This window comes from Salvelinus sp. IW2-2015, linkage group LG13 (assembly GCF_002910315.2).
Source record: "Salvelinus sp. IW2-2015 linkage group LG13, ASM291031v2, whole genome shotgun sequence".
Classification (NCBI taxonomy): Eukaryota; Metazoa; Chordata; class Actinopteri; order Salmoniformes; family Salmonidae; genus Salvelinus; species Salvelinus sp. IW2-2015.
Genome location: NC_036853.1, coordinates 4,878,189 through 4,894,461, shown reverse-complemented (window position 1 = coordinate 4,894,461; position 16,273 = coordinate 4,878,189). Strand labels below are relative to the sequence as shown.

Here is a 16,273-nt window from a genome sequence, read left to right as displayed (position 1 = left end):
ATCAGTTTCTTATTGGTCTAGCTCTTATAGGGGACAACAATGAAAAAGGTACAAGATACCCTATTTTAAATATTCAATATATTGTAATATTCCTCAATATCTCCAAGCACCTATGGCATCTCATTTACATGTAGTCCTAGCTACTATATGCAGATCGTTTTGATGATTCAAATATTGAAATACACCATGTTTACCAACAGTGAGCTTGTAATAATTTTACAGGGAAGAAATGGGCCAGAGGGTTGCTGGTATCAACATCTCAGGTGCCACCTACTGCCGTTGTGCCCTTGAGCAAGGCACTTAACCCCTAATTTCGGAGCAAGAAACACAAGCATTTCGCTACACCCGCAATAACATCTGCTAAACACGTATGTGACCAATAAAATGTGCTTGATTTGATAATGCTGCTCTGTGGATGATCCTGTGCTGCTCTCAGCTTCTCATGTAAGTATGGGCTCAATTCAATCCGTATCGCCGTAATTCGTCGCTATAGCGCAATTTAAATTTAAAGGCAATGTTCCCGCTTTTGAGGAGACTGCATTCACAGTAAACACTGCATATGTCAGCTCAATTAGAGCTACTGCGCTGGACTACGGCGAGACGGATTCTATTGAGCCCTGTGTCCAGTGGGGTTGGGAATAAGACAGAAAAATATGTAGTGTTCTGATTCACATTTGACAATAGGTTATTGTTTAACAGTCTCCTCCCCCTGACAATTATTTCGTAAAGCTTCATGCGTACCAGTAATCATAAACTATACTAGATCTCACCTCTCAGTTCTGAGGGAATTGTCACCAGCATGTTCCATTCAAATCACCAGTGTAATGGCATACATTATTGCTTATAAATTAGAGATTAATATTCCTTCCTCTTTTGTAGCACAAAGTTTTGGTACCGTAGTTCATTCCAACATACAAAAAAACAACAGTATCAATACAGTACATCTTAATGTTACTGTGTATAAATATGAGAAAATGTTCCTATTTTCCTGTTGATGGGCATATTATGGCAACAGTTCTCCAGCTGAGTGAGGTTGTCAGGGTGGTTGTCCTTCAGTCTGCACTAAGATGGATTGCCCTGTAGAGGGCTGAAATCTTTCTACCATATCAGTGTCTCCATGAAAATAACAGTCTCTCCCTTCGATTCACATGTCCACAAACTCATATCCCATGGCTCGTACAAAAGAAATTGAGGCATTTGTTAGGACTGGTTCGTTTCTTTCTCTATCGGTGTGGGAAAAGGAGTCTTACGAGAAAATAGCCCTTTTATTGTTACTCCAGAGTTGACTTGAACTACTGTGTTAGTAGGTTATTTACGTAGTTGTAGGTCTTTTAGAAAATGTACAAAAATGGAATGTTAAGATTGTTTAGTCTGCATTCTCATGTCCATCTGAGAACCACAGGCCATAAGCGAGATGGAGCCTGGTTAATTCCATCTGCGCAGGGCCAATGAGGTGGCCAGAGAAGACAAGAAGAGGGCCACCGATAGGCTGATCTCTGAAGCTCCTCCACAGTCCTTGGCATTTTCCTACAATCAGCAAGAAAACCATTTCAATATTAACACAAAACGTCATGGAAACTGCTGTGACTTCACTGCTACTGCTTTATATTGATTGACACAATATTCTACTTTGACTATTCATCTGTAGGACTAGAAGTACATTTAAATTGAACAAACACTTCTCTCTTTCAATTTCAACATGCCTGCAATGCAAACATTGTAACCAGCAACTGTAATTAAGTCAATATTATGCCATTATACAACCAGTTAAAAAGAGAGGAGGAGGATGGCTGACCTTAGGATGGTAGGCATGGCAGGACTTTGGGCGCCGCCGGACTTTCTGAGATTTCATCCTGTTACACTTGACTGATGCGTTGTATTTGACTTCTTTGGGCTCCAGGGTGATGGAGGAGTACTGCCGGGAGCAGTCACAGTCCGCCTGAACCACCATCAACACCAGGTTACTGTCAGGGACTGCCTGCACCACAAACATCCTGCCACACAAAATATTAAGTTAACATTACATAGAATTATATAGTCATTTAAGGTAACACTTTATTTTATTGTTAGTATCTCTGTGTAACATCACTCCAAACATTCTGGAACAGAACACATTCATTTAACATTCCATTATGGAACACAACACATTCAGCTATCAATACATTGTGGATACATTGAAAAAAAATGTAGTCAAAATGCAGTTCAGATAATTGCAGGTAGGTATCATGGCCACAAGATGGCGCCACCACTGTGGAGTTGACTGAGGAGGTTTCTTACTTCTGACAGCGTCCACATTTGAGGAGGCTGTTGGTCTCTTTGATGGAGTTGTCTAACATGAAGCCAGGATACTCTGTGTCACACGGCTGCAACGCGTCCGTCCTCTTTGCTTTATGGGCTAATGAGGATAAAGTTGTTTGTTTCAAAGACATGCATAGCCTACTCGCGCAGGCGCCGGCCCATGCACACGCACACGTACACACACACACACTTCCTACCCAGAAGTAGGCACCCATCCGAGAGCTGTGGAGCTCTACTCACATGTATGGTAGCCAGCCTTGGCTGTGTTAGGAATCCCGGTGGAGAGGATAGGAGATGGAGGGGCACCATTCACCATGGAGATGAACATGTCAATGGGATCGGCAAACAGTCAAATGATAGCCATGGGGGACAAAATGGTTGGGAGAAAGCAATTGGATGAGAGAAATGGTTGGGAGAAAGCAATTGGATGAAGAGAAAATGAATTGTGAACCATGAGATATGGTATGAAAACTGCAGGATGATTCAGCAAATGTATATGAAAGCACAAACATGTATTCAGACTGTTATACAGTCACCACTAGCCTTAGTCACTGTTCTAGCCGGCTACCACCTGGTACTCTCCACTGCACCTTCGAGACTGCTGCCCCATGGACATAGTCATTGAACACTGGTCACATTAATAATGTTTAAATACTATTTTACCCACTTTATATGTATATACTGTATTCTAGTCATGGCTCATCCTATATAACTACTGCTGTACACACCTTCTCTATTCATATACTGTCCATACTGTCTATTCACATCATTATTTGTATATATATTTATATTCCAGTCTCTGACATTGCTCCATCTGATATTTCTTACTTTCTTATTTTTCTGGATTATGTGTGTATTGTTTTATTTTATATTACCAGGTGTTGCTGCACCTGCGATAACATCTGTAAATCTGTGTATGCGACCAATCAATTTAGATTTGATTTGAAGTTTGGTGTAGGACTCTACCTCCACAAGTATGTATCCAAACCTCTTTGCAATGGCCTTTGTCACAAAGTATTGAGAGCATTTACCATCTACAACGTAATCCGAGTGCCATAGCCCACAGAAGTTGAACTCCAGTAAGAACCTGTGCAGAAGCAGAGTTGTTGGGAGAGAAAATCAAGTGTCAAAAACAATTCAGTTCAGTTCCAAACAACATTACACTAGAGTGATGACAAACAGCATATACACACCATTTTTCATAAACTCAGCCTGAAATGTGCATTTCACACTTACATCAACATGTGAGAGAAGAACCATTTAATCACTGCAGCAAGGCCATAGAAAGGCTACAGGAAGGAGAGATAGAGATACAGAGTGAGATAGAGAGAGAGAGAGAGAGAGAGAGAGAGAAAGAGGGAGCGAGAGAGAGAGAGATACAGAGAGAGAGAGAAAGAGGGAGCGAGAGAGAGACACAGAGAAAGAGGGAGAGAGAGAGAGAAAGATGAAAGAGAATAAAACATAGGTAACCCAAGTGAAAGAGAACAAGAAGAGAGCATCCGTTAAGTAATTATATTTTACAACCAGCAGGCAGCACATAACAAACGTTTCAGCAAATAGTGCCTTCTTCAGGGTTAAGAAATATTGATAAACATGACTCACGCTGAGCAGAGGGCGAGCACTACTGGAATGACTGTGTCCTGATCTGCACATTCCCTGGTAGTCATACAACGACACCCTGTTGGACACACAACAATAAGCCTTTTACTGCACTGGGCTAAATCAGGGTCACACAGAGTGTTTCTTGGTAGTATTAAACAAATCTACTTCAAAAAAAAGTATACACCACACACACATGGTTATGGGCCTAATAAAAAGAACACATGTGTACCATGTCACATATAGAGCTGAAATGTATTCAATGTTGAGTTTGCATCCTAATATGACACTTTATATACATCACAGAAGACTGAAATATAGCAAACTGTTTGACGTAGAAGCACCAGATTTTCGGCGGTAAAAAAAGTTGATTAATTATGAAATGATGAAGAATATTAATACATTTGACTGCAGGAAAGGGTCTACGAAGTTAGGGGTTACATAACCTTGCACAATAGGATCAATCAATGGGATAATATCCATATATCCATCGTAATGTAGCTCCTCTTACTTCTTGTACATGCCCGACTTAATCAACGCTGCCATCACAGACCCGTCCACTTCCCCAAAGAAACGTCCGACCTGTAGAGACGATGACAGGAGGGGGTTATATTCAGAGATGACATCATCTAGGTCTACAGAGCCTTCTGACTATACAAGGGATCTCTTTTGCATCAGAGAGATGGAGCCAGAGGGAGATTGCGTAACACCAAGAATAGCCTTCAGTACCTTATTGCTTCAAATCTGCATGACTTAGCACAAACTCCCATAGCAACACCATCAATTAGACACAGCCACAAGAGGCTAAACTTAATATGCCCTCTTGCTCCTTACAGTATTCTGTACCTCTATGTATTTACCTGTTACTATCATGTACTGTATGTTAGTCGTTTTACACTTCACAGGGTGATACTGTTGTCTGTGAATGAGTGTCACAGCTTATTTAACATGACAGAAAGGTTAACCTCATATACAGTACAGTATACACTCCCCTCTATCTGTCTTCTCTTACTGTAGCACATCCCTGTACTCTGAATTATTCAAGGTCACTTTGTTTAAGCCACACTGTCCAAGTTTCCAAGTCATCCTCCCTCCTCGTCCCGGTTCTCTCTAACTGCGGCTGACACTTTATTTCAATCTCAGGGAGAAGGGAAGGAGACGCATTTCCCTGTGGCTTTTTAAGAGATGCAGTGTTTGCCGAGGGTCTGTGTGTGTGTGTCTGTGTGAGTATGTGTGTCTGTGTCTGTCTGTGTTTGTCTGTGTGAGTGTGTGTGTCTGTGTGAGTATGTGTGTCTGTGTGTGTCTGTGTGTCTGTGTCGGTGTGTGTGAGTGTGTGTCTTGTGTGTGTGTGTGTTGGTCTCTGTGTGTGTGTGTGTGTCTGTCTCTGTGTGTCTGTGTGTGTGTGTGGTGTGTGTCTGTGTGTGTGTGTCTGTGTCTGTGTCTGTGTCTGTGTCTGTGTCTGTGAGTGTGAGTGTGAGTGTGAGTGTGAGTGTGAGTGTGAGTGTGAGTGTGTCTGTGTCTGTGTCTGTGTCTGTGTCTGTGTCTGTGTCTGTGTCTGTGTCTGTGTCTGTGTCTGTGTCTGTGTCTGTGTCTTGTGTGTGAGTGTGTGTGTGTGTGTGTGTGTGTGTGTGTGTGTGTGTGTGTGTGTGTGTGTGTGTGTGTGTGTCTGTGTGTCTGTGTGTCTGTGTGAGTGTGTGTGTTTCCCGAGTGTGAGCTCCAGTCCCTGAAACCAGAGCTCGGAATGGAACTTGACGCTCTATTTACCTGAAAGAAATGCAGTGAAATAAAAACGCAACAACGTTTCGGTGCAAAACTTGGCAAACAATGCATCCATCTTAGGACAGGAATCTGATGCAGAACCAAAACAGCAGTGTGTCCTCAATCAAATCTATTACCAACATACTACATGTTGTGTTGTCAGCATCTAGACTTTGTTTCTGCTTAGTCACACTCTAGTACGAGCTATGTACATCAGAAATTCTAAGGAAGTTGGTTATGACCCATTTCTTCAAGGCAGCACTGTACTCCTTCCGTATCTTGAATGATTAAATATTTACAGAGCTCTGCCTTAGCCCAATCCTTCTCTCTGAATAAAAAGGGGGAGCACTTGGTGTTCCCACAAAACTTTGTCAAAGTCCTAACCTCAGCAAAATGTTACGGGGTTGCACTTTATCATAATATCTGCTTACTAAGGTTTGCTTTAGTGCCTTACTGAGACATAAACATATTGAATTAAGAGGGAAAATTTAAATACGTGCATCCTTGGTTTGGCCTGAGTAGTCTTAATGTCAGTAAATGTTTTATTTAATCGGGACTGGCAGTGATGCAGTAGGAATACGTATACACTGACAGGCCGAACAAGATGGTGTGTGTGTGTTTGTTTCACTCACCTCCAGCCCACACTCCTCCTTAACCCCAAAGATATCTTTTTTCATTATGAAATGATGACAAATATTAATTACATTCCACCCATGAGGCCAACATATTGTGATTTGCTCATTTGACTGCAGGAAATTATTAATTTAATCTGCATTCGTTTTTATCAATGTGGTTTTAGTAGACCATGGTAATCCCAGGGTACACGCATGATATAAGATACCACACTGACTACCTACTATAATGTGTAGTATAATAGGGTCTCATAGCCCCCCACGGTCATAGTCTTCAAGTGCATTCTAAGATTTAAGGGCCCAATACCCACCACACTGTTATGCTATGAACACTGATGTTATGAACACTGCCATGGCCCTTGTCCATTCCACCCCACTAATTCTCAGTAATGCGGTTAGTCCAGTCCTCCCTCTACAGTGAAGTCAAGTTAAGTTGGCGTGGGCTGCTTGGTACCTTTAGCTCCAGTTAGTGATAAGGTGGCTGCTTACTGTCTTTAGCCCCAGTTAATCAGTCAGTTCTCTGCTAATTCCTGTAAGAGGGATTAGGACCATAAGTGTCCTCAAATCCTATGAGTGCTCCAGGTGTTGTTTTGGCCTGTTACTTACTGCCTCACAGTGTGCTCTTCTCTCTCAATTCAGTTAAATTCAACAGACTTTATTAACATAGCAAGTTAAATGAATTACATTGTCAAAGTACACATACTGTATGAAGTGCCTCTATGGCAATTCAGATGGCTGATTGAGGACCTTTTTACTGAAGAATGTGTAACTTTTCTACGATTGTGTTTTTTTTCTCTGTTTTGCTTTTCGTAGTGTATTGATATATATATTTTTTGTAATTACAGGGCTCATCTGTAAAAGAGACCTTGGTCTCAGCATGACTCCCTGTCAAAATAAAGGTACAAAAAAATGGTTGGACTAACAGTTATAAAGTAATACTAATAACAAGCGTAGTAGCAGTGGAAATGATATTAACATTAACAGCAACTACAACAATTGTCATGAGAATATTATTAAATTAAAGTAATGTCAGTAGGCTAATGGTAACATGGCTGAGGAGCCACATGGCATGGTATGAAAGACAAAACACAACGCCAAATACTATTGTTACATTGTACTTTTCACTGGCTGTCCCTCAGGTTGTGGCTGGATTACACACATTTGGCTGACAAAACTGCACATTTTGACTGAAAATAGTCTGGGTAGCCATCAAGGCGGTGACCCGTTCCTGTAGGTTCATGCTCTACAACATTCGCAGAGTAGACCTGCTACCGGAGGGCGCAGGTCTAATCCCAGGCACTTGTCTCTCCGTTGGATTACTGCAACCTCGTGGTGTGTCCTGCTGTGCCATTAAACCCCTGCAATCATCCGACGCCGCAGCACTGGTGTTACCTTCCCAAGTTTCTCTCACGGTACCCGTCCTCCGTCTTCTCCACTGCGTTCCCGTGGAAGCTCGATTCGCTAAAGACCATGGGCTTGCCTACGGAGCGTGTGAGGGGAACGCGCCCTCGTACTCAGGCTCTGATCAGCGCCTACACAAAAAGGGCATGCGTTCACCCCCTATGCAGCGCCCCTTACTCGAGGAAGTACAGTTCCCGTCCCCAGCAAAATGTTCCTGCTTCTGCGCCCCAATGGTGGAACATCCTCTCATGAGAGGTGCGGATCATCCCATCGGAGACACTGACACCTCTTTAAGGAATATAGGATAGGTAAGTAATTCTAACTCTTAAAGGTTGATGCATATTGTAAGTGGTTGTTCCACTGGAGTATCATAAGGTGATGACATTTGTAGTGTCTGGATTAAGAGCGTCGTGCTAAATTGATTAAATGTAATGTAAATGTTTTCAGGAGTTTACGGCTGGGGGTTAAGAGCTGTTTTAGAGCTCTTGGACTAGTTGCGCTACGGTACGTTGCCGTGCGGTAGAGAGAGAAAGTCTATGACTAGGGTGTGCTGGAGTCCTTGACAATTTTTAGGGCCTTCCTCTGACACCACCTGGTATAGAGGTCCTGGATGGCAGGAAGCTTGGCCCCAGTGATGTACTGGTTCGTTCGCTCTACCCTATGTAGTGCCTTGCGGTCGGAGGTTGAGCAGTTGCCATACCCGGCAGTGATGCAACCAGTCAGGATGCTCTCGATGGTGCAGCTGTAGAACCTTTTGAGGATCTGAGCAACCATGCCAAATATTTTCAGTCTCTTGAGCGGGAATAGGTTTTGTCGTGCCCGCTTCATGACTGTCATGGTGTGCTTGGACCATGTTAGTTTGTTGATGATGTGGACACCAAGGAACTTGAAGCTCTCAACCTGCTCCACTGCAGCCCTGTCGCTGAGAATGGGGGCATGCTCGGTCCTCTTTTTCCTGTATTCCACAATAATCACCTTTGTCTTGATCACGTTGAGGGAGAGGTTGTTGTCCTGGCACCACGCATCCAGGTCTCTGACCTCCTCCCTATAGGCTGTCTCGTCGTTGTCGGTGATCAGGACTACCACTGTTGTGTCATCGGCAAATTTAATGATGGTGTTGAAGTCGTGCTTGGCCATGCAGTCATGAGTGAACAGGTAATACAAGAGGGGGCTGAGCACGCACCCCTGAGGGGCCCCGGTGTTGAGGATCAGCGTGGCGGATGTGTTGTTACCTACCCTTACCACCTGGGGTGGCCCGTCAGAAAGTCCAGGATCCAGTTGCAGAGGGAGGGGTTTAGTCCCAGGGTTCTCAGCTTATTGATGAGCTTTGAGGTTTGAGTCTTTGACACAGTGTAATAGGAAATACAGCTCTGTCTCTACCTCTCCCCGTGGGCAGAGTGAGCACAGCCCGTCCTCTCTGGGCAGCCAGGTTTGCCTGTGACGACTGGACTCTATGGGCAGGCTGTGCTCACGAAGGCTGTTCTTTCTTTTTCTTCTCCCCCCTCTCTCTGCCACCCCCTCTCTCTGCCACCCCCTCTCTCTGCCACCCTATCTATCTATCTATCTATCTATCTATCTATCTATCTATCTATCTATCTATCTATATCTATCTATCTATCTATCTATCTATCTATCTATCTATCTATCTATCTATCTATCTATCTATCTATCTATCTATCTATCTATCTATCTATCTATCTATCTATCTATCTATCTATCTATCTATTATCTATCTATCTATCTATCTATCTATCTATCTATCTATCTATCTATCTATCTATCTATCTATCTATCTATCTATCTATCTATCTATCTATCTATCTATCTATCTATCTATCTATCTATCTATCTATCTGATTACTCCAATTTGTCTCTAGACCTGTGCACCTACGTAATAAACATTCATTTGTAGACTAGGTTGTAGCAACCTCATGATGGGTATAATATAGGGCAAATTCGAGTATCATCTAGTATCCTAAACCTATCGATGCTACATTAAGCTGGGTGAATGGAATATGAATACAGTCATCCAACATGCTGTAATAGAAATAAAGCCATGTTAATTAAAATAAATACATCCTCCCTAATCTTGAACGGCACGAACCGCCACTGATTCTCATTTACTCCCGTAGAGAGGTATACGACCTGCACATTTTTCTGTTTTAGAATGCCTTTGAATTATTGTTCAAATTTTGTCTCAAACCAAGCTGTAGTCTGTGTCTAAAATAATGGCTACATGCACTGTGCAATAATCAAAGCTGTCTCTCTGCCAACCTAGGCATACACTGTAGGCCTATAGGAAGAAAGACTTGACCATGAGCCAAAGGCATACTGCAAGGCCTTCCGAATAACTGACTCAGTCATTCACAGCATAATTATGGTAACGCAACAGAATGTACATGTTAACAGTATGTACCCGCACAAGACATCCAATTACTGTCCAAACAGCGTACTGTACAAAGCCAGTCATTCAAACATACTGTTAACAAACGGTCGATGCTGTCATCACTTGGAGAATAGGAAATGTCCAATTGAGCCAATGGATTGCAGTTCACGACCCAAAACAAATGAGGCCTGTCTTTTTAATCAAAACAGACTTAATTAGCCATCAATGCACATGCCATTGATCATGTGGTTGAATGTTTTCAGCGGACACTTGCGGCTGTAATCTGTTAATCTGCTGGAGTGACTATCATAGTGAGGAAGCTCAATTACATGCCATCAGTGAACTTTGTGACCTGAGTGGTTGTTTTAGGCAAAAGGTAATAACACTAGTAACACTTGAATCCTTATTACAGTCAACTTGAATGTTCAGTTTCCTATCTATCTATCTATCTATCTATCTATCTATCTATCTTATCTATCTATCTATCTATCTATCTATCTATCTATCTATCTATCTATCTATCTATCTATCTATCTATCTATCTATCTATATATCTATCTATCTATCTATCTATCTATCTATCTATCTATCTATCTATCTATCTATCTATCTATCTATCTATCTATCTATCTATCTATCTATCTATCTATCTTCTATCTATCTATCTATCTATCTATCTATCTATCTATCTATCTATCTATCTTCTATCTATCTATCTATCTATCTATCTATCTATCTATCTATCTATCTATCTATCTATCTATCTATCTATCTATCTATCTAATCTATCTATCTATCTATCTATCTATCTATCTATCTATCTATCTATCTATCTATCTATCTATCTATCTATCTATCTATCTATCTATCTATCTATCTATTCTATCTATCTATCTATCTATCTATCATCTATCTATCTATCTATCTATCTATCTATCTATCTATTGTTGTTTAAGGAGACAACTGCGGGCTGAACATGCCTCTAGAAATGTGCTAAGATGGCGACCAACCTGACCTTACGTGTATTTACATGGTCAAGCACGAACCAGATAGTGATTCATATAATGATCCTCCACTTGGTCTGCTGATCTGCTTTATCAAACGTTCAACGTGTTCATTAACCACAGTTTTATCATTCATTACATAACAAAGCATGGTAGATGTACCTAGATGTGGGGCTACAATAAGAGTTGTCAACTGGTGTATCATTGGCGTGTGGTGTTAGCTGAACGGATTGGTTGTGATCTGTTTCGGGTCCACTGGGGTGGTCATGCTGTCAACCCTTACCTCTGACCTCCTCTTTATAGAGACTATGATTGAGCCGTTGCTGTCCCACAAGGAAACAGTTGACATCCCTGGAGGAATAATGAGACAGGGGGACATTAGTTAAACAGTAATTGGCACTTATTCAATGATGATATTGACATTCATGAATTGAATGGGAACTGACTCAAACACTGCAGAACAGGCCTCAGTATTACAGTGCTCTGACAGCTGAGAGGGCAGACATCCTTCCACTTCAGTACACTGGAGAGACGACAGACAGACAGACAGACAGACAGACAGACAGACAGACAGACGAAGACAGAGCAAACAGCGACAGACAGACAGACAGACAGACAGACAGACAGACAGACAGACAGACAGACAGACAGACAGACAGACAGACAGACAGACAGACAGACAGACATAAAGGTCAAGGTATTGAATAAGGTCGACCACCACTCAGATTCACCTGAATCATGTGACTGATAGCTGTATATGGATTTGGAACATATCAACCACCATAACAACAACATAAACATGACTGGTTCTACAGCCAGTCAATATGGCGTGATAACTTCTACACTCTAGAGAAGAGTTCATGTACTGTATCAACAGAAAATAAAAGGTCACTGTTTACGTACGTCTGTGTCAGCGGGCTGTGAGTGGACGTGAGAGACAGAGGTAGACCAGGAGAAAGACAAAGAGACAGAGAGATGATAAAGAATTAGCACTTAGCAGATAATCCTAAAATATACATATGTAGGATCTTTTGCTGCTGATCATTTCAGACGTTACTTTACGAAAAATTTACCAAACCCTACAAAAATGTCCATTAATTATAATCCACATAATAGTTCACATTTCCTGTTGCTGCAGGATTATTTTCCTGCTGTAGCATACTGGCTCAAATTAAGATCCTACTTCTGTAGTGATGTCACACATTGTGTGTATGTGATCCCTGCGCAGGAACTGATCCTGTGACCTTGACGTTGCCATGCTCTTACCAACTGAGCCAGAGATGGATTTGTGTCAGTAGTGTGTGTGTGTGTGTGTGTGTGTGTGTGTGTGTGTGTGTGTGTTGCTCCCTCACCTGAAAGGCAATGGTCCATAGCCTCTTCTCCAGCATCTCCAAGGACATCTGCACCCCAATGGCTAAAAATAGAACACACACACAGGTCAGTTGAGAGAGGAAAACATGGACTCTGCAAAAACCCTGAAGCCTAATTTACTGTGTCCGTCTGTGAGTGACTATTGAGAGGCTGGGTGGGTGTGGTGTTGGGCATTATAGTGTGACAGGAAATCAATCAGGCCTTCAGTTCACCTCTATGCAGTTTGCTCAGTTAGCATCAGGCTTCTGCTGTTTGCATGCAAATGGACACTGTGGTAACACTGATGGGCTAGCATGTTTATTATCTAAGCATAACAGTGGTGGAAAAGGTACCCAATTGTCATACTTGAGTAAAAGTTAAGATACCTTAATAGAAAATGACTGAAGTAAAAGTAAAAGTCACCCAGTAAAATAATACTTGGGTAAAAGTCTAAAAGTATTTGATTTAAAATATACTTAAGTATCAAAAGTAAATGTAATTACTCAAATATACTTAAGTATCAAAAGTAAAATAATTTTAAATTCCTTTTATTAAGCTAACCAGACGGCACCCTTTTCTTATTTAAAAAAATACAGATAGCCAGAGCGCACACTCCAACATTCCAACATCATTTACAAACGAAGCATGTGTGTTTAGTGAGTCCACCAGATCAGAGGCAGTAGGGATGACCAAGGATGTTCTGTCCTGCTAAGCATTCACAATGTAACGAGTGCTTTTGATTGTCAAGGAAAATGTATGGAGTAAAAAGTACATTATTTTCTTTCTGAATGTAGTGAGTAAAAGTAAAAGTAGTCAAAAATATAAATAGTAAAGTAAATTACGGATACCCCAAAAACTACTTCAGAAGTACTTTAAAGTATTTTTACTTGAGTACTTTACACCACAAATGCGTAGTCACTTTACAAATGACCTCGACTAACTTGTACCCCTGCACATTGACTCGGTACCGGTACCCCCTGTATAAAGCCTCGTTATTGTTAAGTCATTTTCTTGAGGTACTTTTTAATGAATTTTTTTAACTTTCGTTAATTTAATAAATCTTTTCTTAACTCTATTTCTTTAACTGCAATGTTGGTTAAGGGCTTGTAAGTAAGCATTTCACAGTAAGGTCTACACTTGTCGTATTCGACACATGACAAATCAAATTGGATTTGATTTGAGGCGTGCGTTACAGGTAAATTGTGTTTGGGAAGGGTATCACTCTGAGCACATCTACCAGGCTTTCACGGTAGCTCTGTGCTTGTTGATACTTCTGCAGAGTTCTGTGTCGTGAGATATCAATGCTTCATTTCACCAGATGGTTACTTAATTGTCTTGTTAAAATGGTAATTAGCTATTGATTGTCTGATGTTATGCCTATATCATGTCTCTCTTTTTGTTGTGGATCTCTTTTGACGCAATGCAATTTCTGTGAATAACAGACAACAAAAGTACTAATCTAACCTCATCTAACATCATCTAAACTCATCTAATATCATCTAACCTCATCTAACATCATCTAACCTCATCTCATATCATCTAACCTCATCTTATATCATCTAACCTCATCTTATATCATCTAACCTCATCTTATATCATCTAACCTCATCTATATCAATCTAACCTCATCTATATCATCTAACCTCATCTTATATCATTCTAACCTCATCTCATATCATCTAACCGTCATCTAATATCATCTTACCTCATCTAAATATCATCTTACACACCTCATTTTATATATCTAACCTCAATCTTAATATCATCTAACCTCAATTATATAATCTAAACCTCATCTTATATCATCTAACCTATCTTATATCATCTAAACCTCATCTCAATATCATCTAAACTCATCTCTTTCATAATCCAAATCCCCTAAAAAACTCATTTTAAATAATGCATCTAACCTCATTTTATATAATCTAAACCTCATCTTATATCATTCTATCCTCATTTTATATCATCTATATTCATTTTTATAATTTCCATCTTTAAACTTCAATCCCCTTAAATTTTATAAATCTAACCTCATTTAAATATAATCTAACGTTCATCTTTATCATCTAACCTCATCTTATATCATCTAACCGTCAATTTTATAATCATCCAACCGTCATCTAATATCATCTAATCTCATTTTATATAATCTAACCTCATCTTATAATCATCTAACCTCATCTTTATATCATTCTAACCTCATCTTATATCATCTAACCTCATCTAATATCATCTAACCTAGTAATTATGCAATTTCCTCAAATTTTATGATGGCTCACAAGACACATGCAGGCAAGTAAATTGCATAATTACTAGGTTAGATGATTATTAAATGTGTGTAATATACAAAAGTATGTGGACATCCCTTCAAATTAGCGGATTCGACTATTTCAGGACCACCACTCATTGCATGACAGTGTATAAAATTGAGCAACAGCCATGCAATCTCCATAGACAAACGTTGGCAGTAGAAATGGCCTTACTGAAGAGCTCAGTGACTTTACAATGTGGCACCGTCATAGGATGCCACCTTTCCAACAAGTCAGCTCGTCAAATTTCTGCCCTGTTAGAGCTCCCCTGGTCAACTGTAAGTGCTGTTATTGTGTAGTGGGAAACGTCTAGGAGCAACAACGGCTCAGCTGCAAAGTGCTAGGCCACACAAAGCTCACAGAAGGGACTGCCAAGTGCTGAAGCGTGTAGCGCGTAAAAATCATCCGTCCTCGGTTATAACACTTTCTACTGAGTTCAAAACTGCCTCTGTGCAGCACGTCAGCAAAATACATGTTTGTCGGGAGCTTCATGAAATGGGTGTCCATGACTAAGCAGCTTGCAACACAAGCCTAAGATCACTATGCGCATATACAAGCATCGGCTGGAGGGGGTGTAAAGCTAGCGCCATTGCATTGGAAACGCGTTCTCTGGAGTCACCATCTGGCAGTCTAGACGGACGAATCTGGGTTCGGTGGATGCCAGAAGAACGCTACCGCCTGCCCAATGCATAGTGCTAACTGTAGAAAGTTTGGTGATGAGGAAATAATGGTCCTGGTGGCTGTTTTTCATGATTCGGGCTCGGTCCCTTAGTTCCAGTGAAAGGGAAATCTTAATGCTACAGCATACAATGAATTCTTGGAGAATGCTGTGCTTCCAACTTTGTGGCAGTTTGGTGAAGGCCCTTTCCTGTTTCGCATGACAATGCCCCCGTGCACAAAGCGAGGTCCATACAGAAATGGTTGGTAGAGATCGGTGTGGAAGAACTTGACTGGCACCTTTGGGATGAATTGGAATGCCGACTGCGAGCCAGGTCTAAACGCCCAACGATCAGTGCCGACTTCACTAATGCTCTTGTGGCTGAATGGAAACAAGTCCCCGCAGAAATGTTCCAACATCTAGTGGAAAATTCCCAGAAAGAGGTGGGGGCTGTTATATGCAGCAAAAGGGGTGACCAACTCAATATGAATGCCCATGATTTTGGAATGAGATGTTTGAACGAGCAAGGTGTGTAGTGTCTTTTGGTCATGTGCGTGTCGGTACGATGCACACACAAACACACACCCAGTCTGATCTCCTCTACTAATGAGTCCTTCTGACCCAAAACCATGTCATCTGCAGTCCGGAGAAGTAAGGAGGACTACACACACACTGACTGATTGAACTGACCTGAATGACTGAATGAATGACAAAGGTGATATTCAACACCAAATGACAGGTTGATAAACAAAGATACATCTTTAAGCCCCATCTTTAAGCCCGCCTTGGAGTAGAGTAGTTGTGTTGACCTCTAATTGGGACAGAAACAGAGGAGGAGCCAATCAGAAGAGACCTATACCTCCCTGTCAGCACATTGG

The 16,273-nt window shown here is 41.2% G+C and overlaps 1 protein-coding gene across 1 annotated transcript in view; it reads right to left on the bottom strand.

Moving 5' to 3' along the window:
- Window positions 1–359: 359 nt before the first annotated feature.
- LOC111971793 (voltage-dependent calcium channel subunit alpha-2/delta-4) overlaps window positions 360–16,273 on the bottom strand; it is a 124,400-nt gene continuing 108,486 nt past the window's right edge. The window contains 14 exon segments of the mRNA XM_070446340.1: window positions 360–1,527; window positions 1,796–1,994; window positions 2,278–2,395; window positions 2,539–2,559; window positions 3,330–3,385; window positions 3,535–3,587; window positions 3,901–3,976; window positions 4,409–4,479; window positions 11,362–11,406; window positions 11,408–11,429; window positions 11,533–11,582; window positions 11,584–11,601; window positions 11,982–11,996; window positions 12,431–12,492. Of these exon segments, the coding sequence (XP_070302441.1) occupies window positions 1,426–1,527; window positions 1,796–1,994; window positions 2,278–2,395; window positions 2,539–2,559; window positions 3,330–3,385; window positions 3,535–3,587; window positions 3,901–3,976; window positions 4,409–4,479; window positions 11,362–11,406; window positions 11,408–11,429; window positions 11,533–11,582; window positions 11,584–11,601; window positions 11,982–11,996; window positions 12,431–12,492 (908 nt within the window). The 3' untranslated portion in view covers window positions 360–1,425.